At 33.7% G+C, this 19000-nt stretch overlaps 4 protein-coding genes across 5 annotated transcripts; 2 read left to right on the top strand and 2 right to left on the bottom strand.

The window, feature by feature from the left end:
• Nucleotides 1-1231: 1231 nt before the first annotated feature.
• LOC104776437 (MLP-like protein 328) lies at nt 1232-2177 on the bottom strand. The gene is made up of 2 exons (XM_010500514.3): nt 1792-2177; nt 1232-1695 (listed from the first exon to the last, which is right to left on the bottom strand). Exons 1-2 carry the CDS (start codon nt 1970-1972, stop codon nt 1424-1426), a joined length of 453 nt encoding a protein of 150 aa, XP_010498816.2. The 5' UTR covers nt 1973-2177; the 3' UTR covers nt 1232-1423.
• On the top strand, nt 2141-4333 carry LOC104776436 (uncharacterized). 2 transcript variants are annotated; one of them, XM_010500512.3, is made up of 6 exons: nt 2141-2472; nt 2915-3183; nt 3259-3314; nt 3403-3481; nt 3563-3701; nt 3784-4333. In XM_010500512.3, exons 2-6 carry the CDS (start codon nt 3017-3019, stop codon nt 4087-4089), a joined length of 747 nt encoding a protein of 248 aa, XP_010498814.1. In that variant the 5' UTR covers nt 2141-2472; nt 2915-3016; the 3' UTR covers nt 4090-4333. The 2 variants fall into 2 exon arrangements, with proteins under 2 accessions (XP_010498814.1, XP_010498815.1); XM_010500513.3 differs by having other exon boundaries at nt 2347-2472; nt 2920-3183.
• On the bottom strand, nt 4263-4995 carry LOC104776435 (10 kDa chaperonin, mitochondrial). Its single transcript, XM_010500510.3, has 3 exons — nt 4791-4995; nt 4549-4688; nt 4263-4441 (listed from the first exon to the last, which is right to left on the bottom strand). The coding sequence occupies exons 1-3, from the start codon at nt 4893-4895 to the stop codon at nt 4393-4395; spliced, it is 294 nt and encodes a 97-aa protein (XP_010498812.1). The 5' UTR covers nt 4896-4995; the 3' UTR covers nt 4263-4392.
• Nucleotides 4996-12693: 7698 nt separating this feature from the next.
• On the top strand, nt 12694-17381 carry LOC104776434 (putative sulfate transporter 3.3). Its single transcript, XM_010500509.3, has 11 exons — nt 12694-13733; nt 13857-13905; nt 13992-14199; nt 14741-14912; nt 14989-15054; nt 15416-15529; nt 15622-15738; nt 15910-16514; nt 16635-16720; nt 16863-16939; nt 17039-17381. Exons 1-11 carry the CDS (start codon nt 13485-13487, stop codon nt 17189-17191), a joined length of 1896 nt encoding a protein of 631 aa, XP_010498811.1. The 5' UTR covers nt 12694-13484; the 3' UTR covers nt 17192-17381.
• Nucleotides 17382-19000: the final 1619 nt, after the last annotated feature.

Genomic DNA, 19000 nt, shown 5'->3' with positions numbered 1-19000 from the left:
TTCTATTGGCATTTTATGTCAATCTGCCAATACCTTTAAAACCTATAAAAAAAATTAAGTTGCACGAGTCATTCTAAGACGACAGAGTTGCGAAATGTTGGAATATATATGCATGGTCCCTTAGGGATGGGAAGGAATCAAACTAAGTAGCTGATAACAATTATAGAATTCATGTAGTCAGTTGTGGGAATCAATTCAGTGATATGTATCTCCACCAAAAATGGTGTGTTTCAAGAATGTTATATAGGCTGCTCAATATATATTGACCACTTTTCCATCTACCAAAAACAAGACTAGACCCGTTCATAAAATTGATATCCCAATTCAGACAAGGTATGCTGTCTTGAGGCCGTGCATGTCGAATCTGCAAATTAAATAACTCCTCCTATATATAGTCCCATTTCCATATTACAACACTACTATTTATCGATTTTGGGAACAACATGTGGTGTATTTATCTAATAACTCTCGGAAAATCACTGTATGAGTTGATAAGATAAGTGGAAAACAATATAAAATGACAAAAAAAAACAAATTACGTGGAAAGTTTTGCATGCAGTATATACTTATAGAAAGTATTACCAAAAAAAAAAGTAAGTAAATATAATGGCGAAAATGAAAACATTTAAGAAAAAAAACCCCCTATATATGGTCCTGGACGAAGATCACAGGGAGAATAGGAAGAACCTTAATTGAGGGGTGAACAAAAAAAGAGAGGAATAATGTCAAATAAATTCTAAACTGAGAAATGTATCTTATCGAAATAGAGTTGAAAGGGAATCACTTTTTTCTTGTCAATTTTCTCTTTTGGGAAATTCGATGGAACTCAAGGTTCATGGAACTTAGTTTTAGCTTGAGGAATATAATCCATATAATTGATTCATCATCAACAATAATGCATATAAATATATATCTAATATTATTATATAAGAAAGAAATAAACTATATACAAAGTTATCCAATAAATATACTCATGTATGTAATATTTTTTTTTTTTAAAAATTGTGTAGATATTTTAGTATGAAATTGTAGGCAATATATATATATATATGCAAAAGAACAACAATAAAAAAAAAATTTGAAATAGGTAGTTCCTAAGATCTATTCATATGAGTACAACATTTTATATTAGTTAATGCAAAATGTTTTATGTTATCATATCTATGGAAACCATTTATCGCCGTTGTAATTTGCAAGCTTGTGGGATGTATATTAAAACAATGGATGTAGCTTTATAGGACAAAATAATAACTACAAAAACAAAAAAAATAGGTACAATTTTGAAGAACTGTGAGGAAGTCTCACGATTGACCAAAACAGGGGAACTATATAAACTCTTGTGTATTTTATCTTATTTTTGCTTAACAAGATTTGGTTTAACTTAATTAACAAGGCAGTCAACTCGGAGACACTGATGATATGTTCACGATTCAGACAACAACCTAGTCTCGAGGTCGCGCGTGTATTCTGCAACGAACGCAGTGTATCTGGTAGGAGGAGGAACGTCGTCGTTCAGCTTCTCGTATTCCCATGTCCACTTGGCAATACAAACTCGATTATCTTTAGGAACAACGTCAAGTCTTATCCTATAGCTCTTGTATTGCTTCAACACGTCTCCTTCAAGAGCTAAAAAAGAAACTGACTTGTTCGCTTCATCTACCTCTATCTTCTCTTTTATCTGCTCCATCTTACCATCTATGATCATATTCCAAATGTAAAAATCGATGGAATGAATTCAAGAACTAGGAAAGGAAAGAATCCGAAAAAGTCAATGAGTTTTATATTACATACCTACAATGAAGTTCCAGATCTGAATAGAGGAGTTGGAAGTGGTATCTTCACGAAGAACAGAAACTGCCTCTGTCTTGTCCGTGAAATTTCCTTCTTTCTTTTTGAAAGTTTCGAAGAATCTATCGGCCGTCATGTTCACTTGGATCTCCAGTTCGAGAGTCTCAACACCCGCCGCCGCCATGACTCGACGATTCTTTGATCAATCAGATCTGCCAGGCTGGGGTTATGACTTATGACTTATCTTTACCATAACGTACTAAAATAAAATAACCAAGGAAAATGAAAGGTGGCTTCTTCGTCTTCTTCTTAGTTCTTACGTGATTAGTTTTCTTGATATTCAAGACACGTGGTCTTGGACTTTTGACGGAAACAATACATTATACGTTGGGCTTGACCCATATTTGGCCCATATTTATAAGCATGCATGACGCGAGTTAGCCTCGGATCAAACTGGTATCTCACCCGAGAAAACCGGCCCAGGTAATTGTAACTAGAATAATTGTTGATGATGAGAATATGCCTTGGGAGTAAGAGAAGTTGAGGAAGAAGATTCGTGAGTCATTCGCATCTCTCTTACTCTGATTCTCTCTGCTTCAACTCGCTTCCTTCTCTCCCTCTCTCTCTTTATAACATTTTACTTCTCCAACAATTCTTCTCGAGTTTTTACGACCATTCCTCCAGGTTCGATTCGATCCCTCTCTCTCTCTCTCTCTGCTCGAACTGTGTTTAAAGTTCTGTATGTTTCTATGTAATCATTTCCTGTAATAACTACGTTAACGTTATATGCTTCATGTCGTGGGTTTATAATATGTATTCATTAATTCATGTTGCTTCTTCTTAGCTTTGCCGTTGACTTTGTTCAAAACGTTTATATGCTTCGTGGGCTATTATAATATATGTATTCATCAGTCTCCATCAATCTTGGATTGTTTTGTTTCTGCATTTTCTGAAACTGAACCCAGAGTATGGAAAAGAAAACGTAGATACAATTCTGGCCATTGAGTATTGAGCAATACAAAAGTTTGATGTATTGACTTATTAACAATTTCTCTCTGGCGAAACATGGATAACCAATTATTAAGGGTAAGTTTATAAATCTTTTTTTTTTTGTTTTGATAATCAGAACAGAACAAGCAAGGCGAGCAAGTAGTTCGCTCTGCTGGCGTATAAGAGATTTTGATTACAAGACACACTACTTCCTCAAGGGCGGCGTTAGGAAGCTTCCATGAGCCTGCAAAATGTATCAAAGTCAAGCAATGCCCTTGAGGGTATCCATGGGGTTCATGTCGTGTCTCATTCTCCCTTCTCGTTTGAGAAGACAACTCAAGTTGGTGACTTTCAGACCAACACCAAACCCTCTGTAATGGATTCAAATCAGAGACTGTCCATTGAGTATGTTACTTGAACATATTTGGCTGTGACATATTCTCAGGTTACCCAGTAGCTGACATTGTTTCCCTTTTACAGACGTTTTTGGCAACAAAGACCTCCATGCCTAAGGCCAATCTGTTGCAGCATTCGCGGTATGAATCCTTCTGCATTGTTTTGAGTTTCTTTAATCCTTTCCAATCTTTTAACGGTCTAATATTATGCAATCAAAACATACGACAGGTGACCAGAGTATCTTAGAAACAGCTGCTAATGTGGCTACTTCACTTCCTTTCATATTCCTCGGAATGCAGGCACCAAGGTAAATGTTCTCTCTTTGCCAAAATCTATTCAGGTAGAGTTTCTCTACAAGACTAGGAACTTAAAGAACTATACAATGTAGGAAGAATCTGAACACAAAGGTTTACGCAAACTCCCTAATTGGAGTTGGAATTGCATCGAGTTTGTATCATGCCTCTAGAGGGAAGTTGAGGAAGTACCTGAGATGGGTAGATTACACAATGATAGCCACAACAACAATAGTAAGTTCCAGTCTTTGTAAACCTAACTCTAAATTCTTCTTCAACCAATTTAACCATTTTGATTCGATTGTGGTTTGTATAGTGTCTCTCAAGGGCTCTAAGGAATGAGAACCCAAAGCTTCTGATGGCTGCATCAGCGTTAGTTCTACCATTTCAGCCTCTCATGGTCTCTGCAGTTCACACCGGAATGATGGAAGTCGCATTTGCCAAAAGAAGCTTAAAGGATCCAGACCTCAAAACAGCTCATAACGTACACAAGATGTCATCATTGCTAGGAGGTGCTCTGTTCATAGCTGATGATTTCTTCCCCGAGACACCTTTCCTTCACGCTGGTTGGCACCTCGCTGCAGCCATTGGTGTTGGAACATGCAATAAGCTACTTGAGTAGATCAAGAATTCCAAAACCGCTATGGAAGTTCTCTATTCTTGGAACAGTGAAACCAAAATTGGTTTCTCTGTTTCTCCTAATCAGCCGACATAACTAAGAAGCATTCTAGACTAGTAATATCTATGTAAGAAGTAGATCATCTTCATTTCGTTAAGAGAGCAAAATCTAAGACATTCTGAATCATAATAGATTATTGGAACTGTAAAAACTTGTTGCCAACAGTAGTAAAGAACAATAACAAACTCATAACAATGGCAGATAACAAAAGGAAGAGCAATAACCAAACTCTATCTCTTCAAAACATCAATCGTGAAGTGTAGCCATGATATCTTCATCCCTATACAATAGGAACCTGCAGGGAAGAGACAGATGAAATGAGTCAAAATTGGAAAAACAAAAAAAAAAAAACGATAAGACTTTATTCTCAGAGGAATTAAATCGAACAGGTTAAGAGCATACTCTTTCTCTCCAAGCTTAACTTGAGTACCACCAAACTCAGGCAATAGGACATTGTCTCCTTCCTTAACCGAAACAGGAATCAGATTCCCAGTTCTGTCTCTAGCTCCAGGACCAACTGCTATCACCTTCCCCGAATTCAACTGCGTTTGATTCAAATCCAGAACAAAATTATTATGGTTCGCCCAATCGAAAGAAACAGAGTAAAAAGAGATGAAGAGTTTTCAAGAAACCCCTTTCTTTACCTGAGTTGATTTCTCCGGTAAGAGAATGCCGGAGACAGTCTTAGAAGGTGGAAGAATCTTCTCCACCAATACACGGTTAAGTGTCGGGATCAAACGCTTCGCCATTTCTCTCTGATTCGACGGTGATGAAGACGACGGAGATTGGATGGATCAAAACGCTCTGCTCGAGTTCCGCTAGATGTAGCTTGGTTAAAGAATATTCTAGGGTCTAGGGTTTAAGAAGAGATGCTTTTTTTATGGTTACTTGGGCTTTACGCAGCCCAGGCCCATTAAGTATTTTTTAAAATCATGACGATTAGAGCAAAGATATTTTTGAAAAGTATGGTACATGCATGGATTAATTTTACATTTTTCATTAATTAAGTCAATGGCACTTAAAGAGTTTGTTCAATTAGTGGTAATCTATTTTATAATTTGTGTAAACAAAATCGCTCGATAAACGTGTTATTTCATAAAATCACATATATAATTTTGTTTAAAAGTATATGAACAATTTTTGTCAATCTAACGAAAAATACTCTTTTCTTCTTATGTTTTTCTTTTGTCTCCATAAAAATATCATGAGTACTTCTGCCGTTCTGCGTTTGGGTTTTACAATGAAAAATGGATATACTTTAAATTAATACTCAAGGTTGTGGGTTCGTTTCAAAAAGTAGCTAGACGTTAAAATATAAAATATAAACCCTAGATGTACTCAACAGACAAGTTATGTCTATATCTACGGAAAAGTCGGTTTGTAGAAAGACAATGCACGTATGCAAAGCATTTTAGACCACATAGGTTTGAGCTCTTGAATGGAACAATTACTTTATAACATAGTGATGTCTCTAAGTCAGCTCAAAATCAAATGAATTGACAACGATTGGAATACTGATCATTCAAAAATAATTCAGTTTAACCAAGAAATCCAAACCGTGTTAGACTTATCCAAAAGTAGATCAACTTTATTTCCATTCTTAAAAATTTTAAAACTGAAAAAGCTTTAAAGAAAATTGAACTTAAAATTTGTATTGGATGTCCCTAACGTGGGCAAATTATAATGTAAAAGAGAAAAAATATGGGGGAAAAGAATAAAACTGACACTTGGAGCTAAGGTCCCTAAAGTGGGCAAAGATGATAACAAAGCAACACGCGATCAAAAGCTCAATGTGTCTTTTTGGAGGTCCCTAAAGTATATAATACGTATGGGTTTTAGATCTTATGAAAATGATGAAGAAATGGATAGGCACTATAGCATAAAGATTCACCTCAATTATCATCCAAGCATGAGTCTAAAAGAAAAAAAAAAAAAAAAGAGGATCTTGACACTAACATCGTATCGAATCTCACCATTAACAAAAAGAGAACATTACAAGCCTTGCATCGTGCACCGACCTTTTCTTTTGGTGAAAATTAGGAGAACTTTCATGAAACCTAATAAGACAAGGACCAAGTTCCAACCATTGGTGGGTTTGAAGTTCTTTCTTGATGTGCCCACGTTGTTATATAAATTTCTTTGTTAAGAAAAATAAAATAACTTGTGTCACATTGATGTTTGATTTAGGAAGCTTCAAATCATGAACGATGTTTTAATCTAATGTATAGTGCTACTGATTCAAATCATGAACTTTCATAATCTACCCATAATCATATATTCATATGTAAATTATGCTACTGATTGATCGGATATGTTTAATGTTGGTTTTTAATTGGTTATGAACGTATGATTGTGGGTAGATTGGTTTGAAGATATAATATATGAAGAATATATCATTTAATTAAATATATTCTTCGTAACTAGAAAAAAAGAACAAATTATAGGACATACGTTGGAAGAAATCCATCTATCTAAAATCTTATTCTAAATAACTAAAACTGTATAGAAACTTATACAGCTCTGTTGGGTCACAACTACATATATATTCTTGAAGATAAGAACGTGATGCTAACAAACAAAAACTAAAATTGCATCATCACATCAAGGTAATGAAAACCCCCAAAAAACATATCAAAGACAAATCCGTATAAGTTGTTTGATGTACAATCAAGTTGGTTCAAAATAGGGGTTGAAAGAAGGTTGAAATCACAATATTGAAGGACCGATCTTGTCAGTTGTCACTTTCTCAAGTCGCATTATTACTTTTAGGGACCCTTTATATTGGACGATTGGGTCACCGGTCAGATTGTATGGTTTGCAACTTGCAAGGAAATGGACATTGACTTCTTCATTATCACCCCCACAAATAATTATATTTGAAATATTTGCTAAGCAGAATTAATCCAGATTTTAGATAACACATTTGCAGTTCCAAGCTGATTGTCTTCACCCACCTTCTCATTATCCTTCAAAGTTGTTGTTCTACATTTTAATTATCTTAGTGTAGCAAATTATCACTATCATCATCTTTTGCTCGCGAGTCGAGAAAGACCAAAACATCATTGGCAATAATGATATTCCTAAATTCCTTATTTTTTAAAGTGACAATTCTCAATTTAGTCTAGTGGTAACTCACAAAACTCTCATTCTAACTCACAATTTTGAAAGAAATTGTATACTTAGGAGAATAAGATGAAGAGAGAAATGAACACACAATTTTTTCGAGTCAACATCAAAACCGGTGTGTACGTCTCAGAATGGACTGTGATTGCAATAATTACCATCAAGAGAGACAGATAAGGCTCCTCTAACAACCAAACCAGCAAAGTATCGCTACATGCAACAACACAACAACAGCCACGTCGATATGTAAGAAAACACGTGCGAGGCTCAAGACTTCCCGCTTGATACCACAAGCTCGAAGCCTTTGTTGTTTCGAGAAGAGGATACTCTTTGACACACCAAGAAGAAGAATTAACATGGTGGATGGAATCATTCATATATGTAAATAATTAAGCATGTTTTTCGTGACGATAATAATGTGGTAGATGGCAAAAAGAAAATTATAATACTAGTCAATAAGAGAGACAATGACTGGATAAGTACGATATTGGCAATTCTCCACAAATGGAAGTGAGACCTGCTTTAGCTTCATACCTATCAATCTACTATTTTGGTTATAAAGTTTTTCTGAGGGAATCTTGAATAATACAGTACTAATACTCAGCGCAATTTTCGAGAAATGATATTTTGTGGTTCAAGTAACGAGTCCATCGACCACAATTCAGAAATTCACTTTTCTCACAAAGACAAAAAAAAAAAGTAACAAAAACTATGTTTAAAGGTCGAACCAAATCCTTTTATTTAATATTCGAGAAAAAAAATACATTTTTAGTTTGTAGGAAACTTTTTAAAAACCAAATTTAGGATTTTGGTTGCTAGTGTGTTGGAGTTTCTTTCAATGGTAACTAATTCTTAAATCTCAAATTTTGACTAATATCTTGAATGGATCCAACAATGCGGTTCGGTTTCTAAGGTGGTTTTTACGTCCTTTTGAGTGTTGTCATCCAGCAAGTATTTGTATACACGCGATTTATTGGGTTCACACGCGGTAAAGCAACAACATGATAATTTTTCATTTTCGGCTTCTTTTATTCATTCCCACATTACCATGTGAACCCTGAATTATACAGTTGGGGTGTTCTTTTTATCTTTTTTTTTTTTGCATGAATGTATCATTATATTCACCAAATAACATTTTCACAATAAATGCATCTATTAGTTTTAAAAATACAAAACATTTAAATCTTAAAACTTAATTTCTAAGAAGAGTGTTAAATTCGGGGTAATTTGTGACCATTAAAAATATCTTTATCGATTACACTATACAAGATGATCTCCTTAAACCTCTATATATTACTATTAAATTCGACTACTATAGATTCCTAAAAAGTCGATGACTTGTCTAGTGGAGGAAGCCAAGAGATTCATGTGTCATGTCTGAATTTAACATGGGTTGTTAAGTATAATTTTTTTTATATTCATTACACACATGAGTATTTATATTTCTTTGAACTAATCTTTATCTTTTATATATATATATATATATATATATATATTTCTATCTTTATACTATATTGAACAACGCTTTGATTATGGATTAACTCGTAGGTTATAAAACTATGTAAAGCTACTCATTTCCTAAACATAAATTTTTAGAACCTAACCTATGGTACATCCAGCAAATTTAAACTAGAAATGTGGAACGAGTCAACAATAGAGTCACGCGAATACATTCACAAGTGCGCAATGTACATACCATTCCAAAAGAGTTGGGCATCAGATCCTTTTTCTATAGTATACTCCATTCACGTCCCAATACTTTTCCCTTTTGTTTCTTTCTTCTGCTATTCTTTTTCTTTTTATTAATACGATTTGGCCTACCAATATCCATACCATTTATATATTATTCAATTACTTGTATTATTTGACTTCGTGTTCATTGCCCTCCTATTTGAGTATTTGACGTAGCACACGTTTTTCATAGATCATCCTCATTTTTCCATTATTCTCTCTTTCTACTAGCCCTCGGCAAAATACGCGGACCCAAAACCCGAACCTCGAACCCGATCTGAAAATCTGTACCGAACCCGTATCTGAAAGAAGAAAAACCCCTAATGGATTTAGGATTTTTGAAATTCGGATACCCAAACCCGATCGGGTATTACCCGAAATCCGATCAAAATCCGATTAAAACCCGATGAGCTGAGAGTTGTTTTGCATAACCCCTATCCCTATGATCTCTCACTATCACGAATAAATTTGTTTTGCTTTGTTGCTTTTATCTCTCACCGTCGGTTCGTTTTCCAGTTACAAGGTCTATAAACACTATTTATCAGGATTTAATCCCCATTCTTCAAGCTGGAAAACCTAAACTGCTACTCATCTCCTCCGTCTGAGACTTCACGGAGACATTCACAGGTGATTATTTTTGTTGTATCTTGTATCAAATTTGTCTATGAGTTCTACTCTGTATCAATTTATGTGGGTTTTTGGATTTGTATGTTCGGTTGATCGATTTGCAAATCATGTGTTCTGCAATGTTATGTGTTCTATCGCTATTATCAATCATGTGTTCTGCAAATCATCTTCAATTATTAAAAACGGAGATATGTGTTTGCACCCAGAATTTGTTTTGACTTTATTCATCATTTGTTTTGACTTCTTCGGAAGAAGTGAGACTTGTTATTGGGTTTTCTTTACGTTATGTAATGTTCTAGTGATATCTAATTTGGTTTCTTTATCTAACTAAAAATAGATATATGTTCTTCCCATTTCTGTTCTAATCACATGTTCTTCACTTGTTTGCTCAATGTTGTTCACTTCTATCTTGGTGGAAAGTCAATTGTGGTAAGTACCCTATTCTATCACAAATGGCTCGTGATGTCTTTGCTATGCAAGTATCATCTATAGCATCTGAAAGTGCCTTTAGCACAAGTGGTAGGATAATAGAACCATGTAGAAGTTGCCTAACTCCCTATATGGTTGAGGTTTTTATGTATACTGAGCAGTGGATGAAGCAAGACATTGCAATTGAATCAAGAGTTCTTACCAATGCTCAGATTTTGGCAGAAGTAGAATATGAAGATCGACTTGAAAAAGGTTTGTATATCACTAGATCTTGTTATTTTTCTGTTTTTGCCTCTCTTATAGTTTATGTTAGCTCATCCAATTCTTTGATTTTCAGAGTTCTGCATTGAAGATTAAGGTCTCGACTACTTGAAGTTTACAATCATTTGGTTTTGTATATCACTTGGTTTTTTAATTTTGGTTTACTTTGTTGTCTCTCTCGTTTAGTACTTGGTTTATTAAGACATGGATTTGTTTGTTTAACAATCTTGTTATGTGGTTGTTTGAACGAAATTATGGTTTGAATTTTGAACATTGGTCTCTTTATATTTATGGTTATTGATCGGTTTATTGAATGTTAATTGAGTTTGGTTTACTTAATTTCGGATTGAGATCGGATACCCGATCCGAACCCGATGAGTGTTTATCCGAAATCCGACCCGAATATTAGAAATACCCGAATGGATCTAAGACCCCTTAATCCAAAATACCCAACCCGAACCCGATCGGATCACCCGAATGCCCAGGGCTACTTTCTACTCACTGATTTTTTTCATAACAACCGAAACAATGTTATAATAAGAAAGAATAAATCATAAGCATAGTAAGTAAAAGTTAAGGTTATTAAAGATGACAAGAAAGGAGAGTTTAAAAAAAATGTACATAAAATATAGCAAAGAAATGCAATAACTGCTATTAATAGTAGTACTGTAGTACTGTACTTATAAAATATTTTTAAGACGGGTGAAACTAAACATAATGTGATTTAATGGATATGATAATATGAAGTTTTGATCAATATCCATAACATTTTTGTTGATATACAAGAATCTTCAAAAAAACATTTCTACAGCTAATGTTTCTGAGATAAGTCACCTTCCGTGCCATGAATATATATGTTCTACCATGCATTAAACTGCAACCAGTGACAAATATATTTTTTCTTGCACTATCGAAAAAAAAAATATCAGGAATTCATAATGAATCTTACACCAATGCTCACTTTTTATTCCACCATTTTTAGATGGTCCCAATAATAATTAGTGGGTCTAGAATCTTCCAGTTTGGATTATAACTTATCGAAAACAGTTTGGTATATTGATTCAATTTTGTACATTGGAATCAAACTGTAAACAAATTGCATTAACTAATTAATTAGTTCATCTTATCCTTCTTAATCTGTGTTCCGACAGAAAGAACCACGTTGGATAATGTTTGATTAAACTTTAGATCTAAGCTAGCCCACCATAAAAACGAACTATCTTTAGTTATCATTCCCTCCTTATTAACAAAATAGTGTGAATCGCAATAAATTTGATATTTATTCATATAATATGATATTGTCCGGCTGGATTAATTCAAATATATAGGTTGAACACGATTTTTTCCGTCGACATAGATAGGTTTGGTTGGGAAATTTTCTATTTCTTTTATACGTTTGGTTAGTTTCTTCATGTTGTATATGAGTATGATTATTCCAATAATTCGGTCCCTTTCGTTCTTTTCACCGGAAACAAGGAATGTCCGAGATTCATTAATTAAATTAATTTAATATAAACTCGATCTGATTCACATTGAGAAGATATTCTTCCAGTATCAAACTATAGTATCACCAATTCTTTTTTTAAAAAATTATTAAATCACGTACGGTATTATACTATAATTGTTTCATATCACTACTTAGTTAACCTAAGACGACATATATTTTACTTTTTCTGTCAGAAAATGAAACTGTGAATGTGAACTATATCTTCATCTCATATATGTTAGACACAAATAAAACGATTGGCATGAGATAACAAACCAATGGTATATAAATTGTTACACAAGAAACTAGAGCAATGCAAAGTTGAATTGTGTGTGGATATTAAGGTGAAAAGTGAGAGCCCAACGTTTCTTTTATCAAAATGAAACCTAATAGATGTAGGTGACAATTTCGTCTTAACACCATTTGACTAAAACATTTATTTGTCTTTGAGTTATGGTTTATCAATTCAAGTGTTAGTTGGGTTAGTACTTGATCAGTTTATCGAGCTCGGTTGAATTGCTAATCAATTTTCTAACTAAGCTACCTAGTTTTCCAACTAGTTAAAGGTACCTTTAACTAGTTCATCCAATTTGTTCAGTTTGTATTTATGTAACTAGTTCAGGCCGAATGTTTTCATCTATTCTTTTCACTAAATCTTTTTAGAAACCACAAATTCTAGCTCAAATCAAAACTGGATCAAATTCTGACAAACCCAATATTATTGTCACTTAATGAGTCAACAAATATAAATAGTGTTATAATTATTAGTTATCATTTTACAAATATTAGACAGATATGTATTGATATCTTCAACTATATATTTTATTTGTGGGCCCGACTTGTTGATCACACAGAGCCGATAAGTCTAAAACTCATTCAACTTTCTCTTTGTCCGGATAAATGTAAACAACAACTCCTAGTAGGCTAGTTGGTCGACTCTCTGTTTCTTTTACGATCACAACGGCTAACAGCTAGTGAGCTAGAGCAGATCGATATATTTATGCATTATTCATAGTATTAGTTATTTCTTTACGTTTTTCAATTTTGGAAAGTAATACTGTTATAAATTATTGCTGCACTTCTGATAGTGTTATTATTAGTACTAATTAAAAAAAAAACTAGTTCTCGTCTTATAATTTTCTACAAAAATAAATTCATGCAACTAAAACTAGTTATATTATCATGTACGTAGTTTAACATAACTATCCATATAGCATATGAATGATCATTACTGTATAATTATGTTTTTTACATCATTAAACCAATTTTTCATCCAGTTAAAATACGTCATAGATGTATAAGCATTATTAACAAGTTCTCAAGGTGGCGAATGTTTTATATCAGTGAGATTTTTTTTTTTTTTTGTATTCAATCGTACATAGAAGTGTGGAAGATAAATAATAGATAAACGCCTAAAAAGACAAACAAAAAGGAATATCAGTTCAAATTACAAAATTATTGGTTTTACAGAAACAATAGTACGTGTAAGTTTTCCAAAATAATTATTTTCTAATATACATACCCAAAAAAAAAAAGAGAGAGGCCAAGATAAGAAACCATTATAAAATGATAAAGACCGACCCGAAATAATAATACTCATGGTTACATTATCAGAAAAGAGCCAAGAGAAGAGAAGAGTCACAACCTATACTGGTGACAAGAGTTCTTAACAAGATAATTAATGGAGGTGCACAAGGTGGTCGCTCCGCCTCATAAGAGCACGGCGGCGAAGCTGAAGACAAGACTGAAGGAAACTTTCTTCCCGGACGATCCCTTAAGACAGTTCAGGGGACAACCAAACCGTACCAAACTCATTCGAGCCGCTCAGTACATTTTCCCAATCCTCCAATGGTGTCCTGAGTACAGCGTCCGACTCCTCAAATCCGACATCGTTTCAGGCCTCACCATCGCCAGTTTAGCTATTCCTCAGGTATAAGGCACTTTGCAAAATCTCACACGACGTCCCATTTCACTTTCCGATCAAACCTTCACTACCTTTTCAATCCAATTCTTGATATTTTTGTTTTCATCTTCTTGGTTTTTATGGAAACAGGGGATAAGTTACGCGAAGCTAGCAAATTTGCCTCCAATCGTTGGTCTATGTAAGAAAGAATCTAAAGTGAAATTATAAATCGACTTATCCTTTTGATGTACAGGAATAAACACGTGTGTGTTGATGTATGTGTAGACTCGAGCTTCGTGCCACCGTTGGTTTATGCGGTGTTGGGAAGCTCAAGAGATCTAGCGGTAGGACCAGTCTCCATAGCGTCGTTGATCTTAGGATCCATGCTAAGGCAACAAGTGTCTCCTATAGACGATCCTGTCCTCTTTCTACAGCTTGCTTTCTCTTCTACCTTCTTTGCTGGTCTCTTTCAAGCCTCTCTTGGAATCCTCAGGTAACATTATTTATATATTCACTTTTTTTAGCTTTGCATGAACCAAGATTTATATATCTATTGAAATATCTGTGTTATGAGGTCAATATTGGGCCTGGACTAGGCTAGTGGCAGTCTGTAGGGTTACATGATAAATGTCGTCGGTGGTCGTGCTTGTGCGCGTTGATTGCATTAAAAATTACAAAACAAATTTAAGATTACTTTTAGAAGTTTATTTATGTTTAGAGGACAATTAGTGATATTATTGATTTACTCCAAAATAAAACAAAAATTAGTAGAAGAAAGTGTTAAGTAGTAAATCAAAAAATTAAAATTTTATGTTCGAAGTTACTTACATAATTAACCCAAAAAATTAAAATTTTATATAATACAAAATATATAAAAAACGATGATAAAAAAAAAGGCTTAACTAGCCACATCAAGACCATTTTATATATCAAAATTGTAGTTGGTTTTTACTTGAAAGAGGGTGTTTCCAGCATATATCTTAATACATAAGAGACATTGTGCTAAGACTTATTCTAAAAATTTAAATACGCAGGCTGGGATTTATAATAGACTTTCTATCAAAAGCAACATTAATAGGGTTTATGGGTGGAGCAGCCATAATAGTATCACTGCAACAGCTAAAAGGTCTGCTTGGGATAACTCATTTCACAAAGCAAATGAGTGTAGTCCCTGTTCTCTCCTCTGTTTTCCACCACACCAAAGAGGTTTCTCTCTTCTTCCTAATTCCTTTATTTTTACTCATCAATTGTATTTACTTACAATGTTATAATCAATATGTAGTGGTCATGGCAAACAATTGTGATGGGAGTTTGCTTCTTGCTCTTCTTGCTCGCCACACGTCACCTCGTATGTTTCTTTATCTCTCATGCATTATTGAATTACCGTTTTGATTATCCCTCACTATGCATGGACAACATTTGTTACATTGTTTCTCAAAACTTTATTCCCGCCATAAATAACGAACTAGTGATTTTTGACTAGAACAGAACAACTCTTTTCCAATATAAAGTTGATTTTTTAAATGTTAAAAACATTTTTCTAGTATTTTGATATAAATAGCATTTACATTATTTACTTACAAAACCAAACATGTCAGTATTTCGAACCCACATAATGCATGTCATGTTACTGTATAAGAAATAAAAATTACTGCATGGGTCTCAGCCGAAGCTACTGCATATGAAATAAAATGGAAATTTGAATGCAGAGCATGAAGAAGCCGAAGCTGTTCTGGGTCTCAGCAGGAGCTCCACTTCTCTCGGTTATCGTCTCTACGCTTCTTGTCTTTGTTTTCAGAGCCGACCGTCACGGAATCAGCGTCGTAAGCTTCTTCCTTTCTATATATATAAACCAATCCTCTGTTTTATTTTTAGATTTTTCAGCAAAATGTTGAAAACTTGAATTTGTTGACAGATCGGGAAATTACAAGAAGGTTTGAATCCACCGTCTTGGAACATGCTTCAGTTTCATGGAAGCCATCTCGGACTCGTTGCCAAAACCGGACTCGTCACCGGAATCGTCTCCCTCACGGTAAAGTTTCTTTGCTCACAAGTATTATTATACTTCTTTTTTTAATTATTTCAACGCAATTTTTTCATGGAAAAAAAAACTACGTTTTCAAATATAAAACAATCTTTACTTTCTTAACGTAAAAAAGCGTTTTAAACAATCGTCGCCTGAATTATTAATATGATTGAACAGGAAGGAATCGCAGTGGGAAGAACGTTCGCAGCGCTAAAGAACTACCACGTAGATGGAAACAAAGAGATGATCGCCATTGGTCTAATGAACGTAGTAGGCTCTGCCACATCTTGCTACGTCACAACCGGAGCATTCTCTAGATCAGCAGTTAATAGCAATGCGGGAGCTAAAACCGCGGTATCAAACATCGTCATGTCGGTCACGGTTATGGTTACGCTCCTCTTCTTAATGCCGCTTTTCGAATACACTCCTAACGTAGTCCTCGGTGCCATCATCGTGACCGCTGTCATCGGTCTCATCGACCTTCCCGCGGCCAGACAGATATGGAGGATCGATAAATTTGATTTCTTGGTGATGCTTTGCGCGTTCTTTGGTGTCATCTTCCTATCCGTTCAAAATGGTCTAGCCATTGCGGTCGGGCTATCGTTGTTTAAGCTATTAATGCAGGTAACGAGACCAAAAATGGTTATAATGGGGAATTTCCCGGGGACAGATATATACCGGGATCTTCATCATTACAAACAAGCACAAAGGATCCCTGGAATCCTTATCTTAAGCATTGAATCTCCTGTCAATTTCGCCAATTCTAACTACCTCACTGAAAGGTTCGTTATTAGCTACCGTAAATAACCAAATTTCTTAATTTTCTTAATAGCTATGTTGCATTGGCAGATAATATACTAACATTTTTTTTTTTATCTATGTCTTGTGTACAAACTTTATAGAACCTCTCGTTGGATCGAAGAATGCGAAGAAGAGGAAGCTCAAGAGAAGCATTCTAACCTTCGTTTCTTGATACTTGAAATGTCAGGTTAGTCTTAATAGAACAGTGCCAATTGGTTAACTTTAAAAAAAAAAAAAAAAAAAAAACAACAACAACGACCCATTTTAACCATGTTTTAAAAACTTTATTTTCTTAGCTAACTCTGTTTTTATTACTATATATGTTAAAGCCGTGAGCGGTGTAGACACAAACGGAGTCACCTTCTTTAAGGAATTGAAGAAAACAACCGCGAAGAAGGACATCGAGGTAAAAAAAACTGTTTGGCAAACTGTTTTTTCTTCATTGAACCAAGAAACCTAACTTGAATTTGATATAAACCGTTTTCTTTTGTTTTCCTGTGTGCAGCTTGTGTTTGTGAACCCTTTAAGTGAAGTGATGGAGAAGCTACAAAGAGCCGACGAAGAAAAGGAGTTCATGAGGACCGAGTTTCTATTTTTAACCGTCGCTGAGGCCGTTGCGTCGCTCTCTACTAAAGGCCCATCTCTCAATAACGTCTAACCATAGAAATAATTTGTTGGTCCAAAAATGTGACATTACATACATGGATGGTTAAGATTTTCCTTTTTTCATCTCTTCATCTTTTAATTCCACCAGTACATGTGTAATGTTATGTTTCTCAATTATTGATTTTGGTCAAGATGTATGTAAAGTATGTTTAATACGAGTTTCCACCATTTTGCAGTGTTTATTGTTTAATCTCAAAAATAAAATTGACCATAAAATTGACCTAACAAATCGAACTGAACATAGATTAGAAGGATTCTATACATATTTATTGATTTCTACATCTAAAAAAAAACGAAATCGATTATGAAAGAAAATGATAAAATAAAAGAAAAAACAACATTTTGTTTCAAAATAAATTACAATTGTGACTTTATAATTCCAAATTCCAACTGAAACATTTCGAATAGAAAAAGACATATAACACATTGATACTCCCGCGAGAAGATCTTTTAGAATTCATATCCCATAAGATATGATTTTAAACTCCTACTTTCCCGACAACAACAAAAAGAAAAATCCGACTTTCGAACAAAATGGGTAGATAGAATCATAGAATGTATGGAAGGCCTTATGCAAAATGTGACAGGGTGGTTATCTTGGCTTAAATGTTAAAACCAATTTCTTGGAAGTGCATAGAAAGCATTGATCTATAAATATATAATCTATTGCTCCTTAATCACGTGTTTAGATCACAACTACGACATTATTTCATGCTTATATTTCGTGTTTACGTTTATTGTTTTCTTCTATCTGGGCCACAACGCCCACTCATATCTTATCCCCACAACTAGCTTATGAGATACCAAGCATATAGTAATAAGTCAGTAGCCCAAGAAGTCTTGGACTGCATCTACTTGTATATATTATGTTTATTTGTATATGGAACCACAGTATCTCAGTTTTTTTTTCTTTCTACAAGAAGACAATGTCTTTAAGTATTTGTTCCGATAAAAAATTCAGAAATGTTTCGAAACAGATATGTCGAAAGCAATGGAAATTTTCATTTACGTGTGACCATATATATATACTAGAAAGTAGACCACGGGATGCGTGGTTTATTTATGTATTATGAAATTAAAAAATGAAATTTCTATTCAATTATATATAAAATTTACAGATGTAATTGTTAATATATGTCTTGAAAAATAATATTCATAATACTACAGTTCAACTACAATTTATAATATATATATATTATATATTGTTTCATAGAAGGGTCATGAAAAAAGGAAAGTTAAAATACATTTTACTAAATATTTTTGATTACAATATATTGTTGAATTTATTTAAACAGTATGTTACTATAGTATTAAGACCATTACTTATACCAAAGTCAACTATACATGATATTTTCGTTAAATAGTTAAGATAATATTTTTTTTTTTGGAAAATAAAAAACAGAGAAGTAGTCTAGAAAAACAAAATATCTTACTTAATTATTTTGTTAGATAATTTTATGTTGTCCTATATATTAATTTTATTGTCATCATCTAAAAGTAATAGTTAACCAAAAAATATTTTTATATATGATAAGTCAATTTTAAAATAATTTCTTAAAATGATATCACAAAACAAATATATCATAATATAAGTTTAACCAGTTGTATAAAAAATCATTGAAAAGAAAACTGTGTGAAATTTAATATTTTTTTTATTTTCTATATATTGTCTCTATTTCTAATCATTTTAATATAAATAGTATAATTAACAATAAATTAATTTTTGAAATTATTATTTTCTGTTATATCATAGGGTGATAAAGCAATTATGTTATGATACCATTATGTTTTTTTTAGTACA

The sequence above is a fragment of the Camelina sativa genome, chromosome 3 (assembly GCF_030686135.1).
Source record: "Camelina sativa cultivar CO46 ecotype springtype chromosome 3, ASM3068613v1".
Lineage (NCBI taxonomy): Eukaryota > Viridiplantae > Streptophyta > Magnoliopsida > Brassicales > Brassicaceae > Camelina > Camelina sativa.
This window is presented reverse-complemented; position numbering and strand designations above follow the sequence as displayed.

What these genes read in the sequence shown, in the direction of transcription:
- LOC104776434 (XM_010500509.3), top strand. Translation starts at nt 13,485, where the DNA reads ATGGAGGTGCACAAGGTGGTCGCTCCGCCTCATAAGAGCACGGCGGCG. An exon ending in GCCTCCAATCGTTGGTCTAT is followed by an intron (nt 13,906 to 13,991) that starts GTAAGAAAGAAT and finishes ATGTATGTGTAG; the next exon opens with ACTCGAGCTTCGTGCCACCG. An exon ending in ACCGTCACGGAATCAGCGTC is followed by an intron (nt 15,530 to 15,621) that starts GTAAGCTTCTTC and finishes ATTTGTTGACAG; the next exon opens with ATCGGGAAATTACAAGAAGG.
- LOC104776435 (XM_010500510.3), bottom strand. Translation starts at nt 4,895, where the DNA reads ATGGCGAAGCGTTTGATCCCGACACTTAACCGTGTATTGGTGGAGAAG. An exon ending in TACCGGAGAAATCAACTCAG is followed by an intron (nt 4,689 to 4,790) that starts GTAAAGAAAGGG and finishes AATCAAACGCAG; the next exon opens with TTGAATTCGGGGAAGGTGAT. An exon ending in GTTAAGCTTGGAGAGAAAGA is followed by an intron (nt 4,442 to 4,548) that starts GTATGCTCTTAA and finishes TCTTCCCTGCAG; the next exon opens with GTTCCTATTGTATAGGGATG.
- LOC104776436 (XM_010500512.3), top strand. Translation starts at nt 3,017, where the DNA reads ATGAGCCTGCAAAATGTATCAAAGTCAAGCAATGCCCTTGAGGGTATC. An exon ending in CTCGGAATGCAGGCACCAAG is followed by an intron (nt 3,482 to 3,562) that starts GTAAATGTTCTC and finishes TATACAATGTAG; the next exon opens with GAAGAATCTGAACACAAAGG. An exon ending in TGATAGCCACAACAACAATA is followed by an intron (nt 3,702 to 3,783) that starts GTAAGTTCCAGT and finishes TGGTTTGTATAG; the next exon opens with TGTCTCTCAAGGGCTCTAAG.
- LOC104776437 (XM_010500514.3), bottom strand. Translation starts at nt 1,972, where the DNA reads ATGGCGGCGGCGGGTGTTGAGACTCTCGAACTGGAGATCCAAGTGAAC. An exon ending in GATCTGGAACTTCATTGTAG is followed by an intron (nt 1,696 to 1,791) that starts GTATGTAATATA and finishes ATATGATCATAG; the next exon opens with ATGGTAAGATGGAGCAGATA.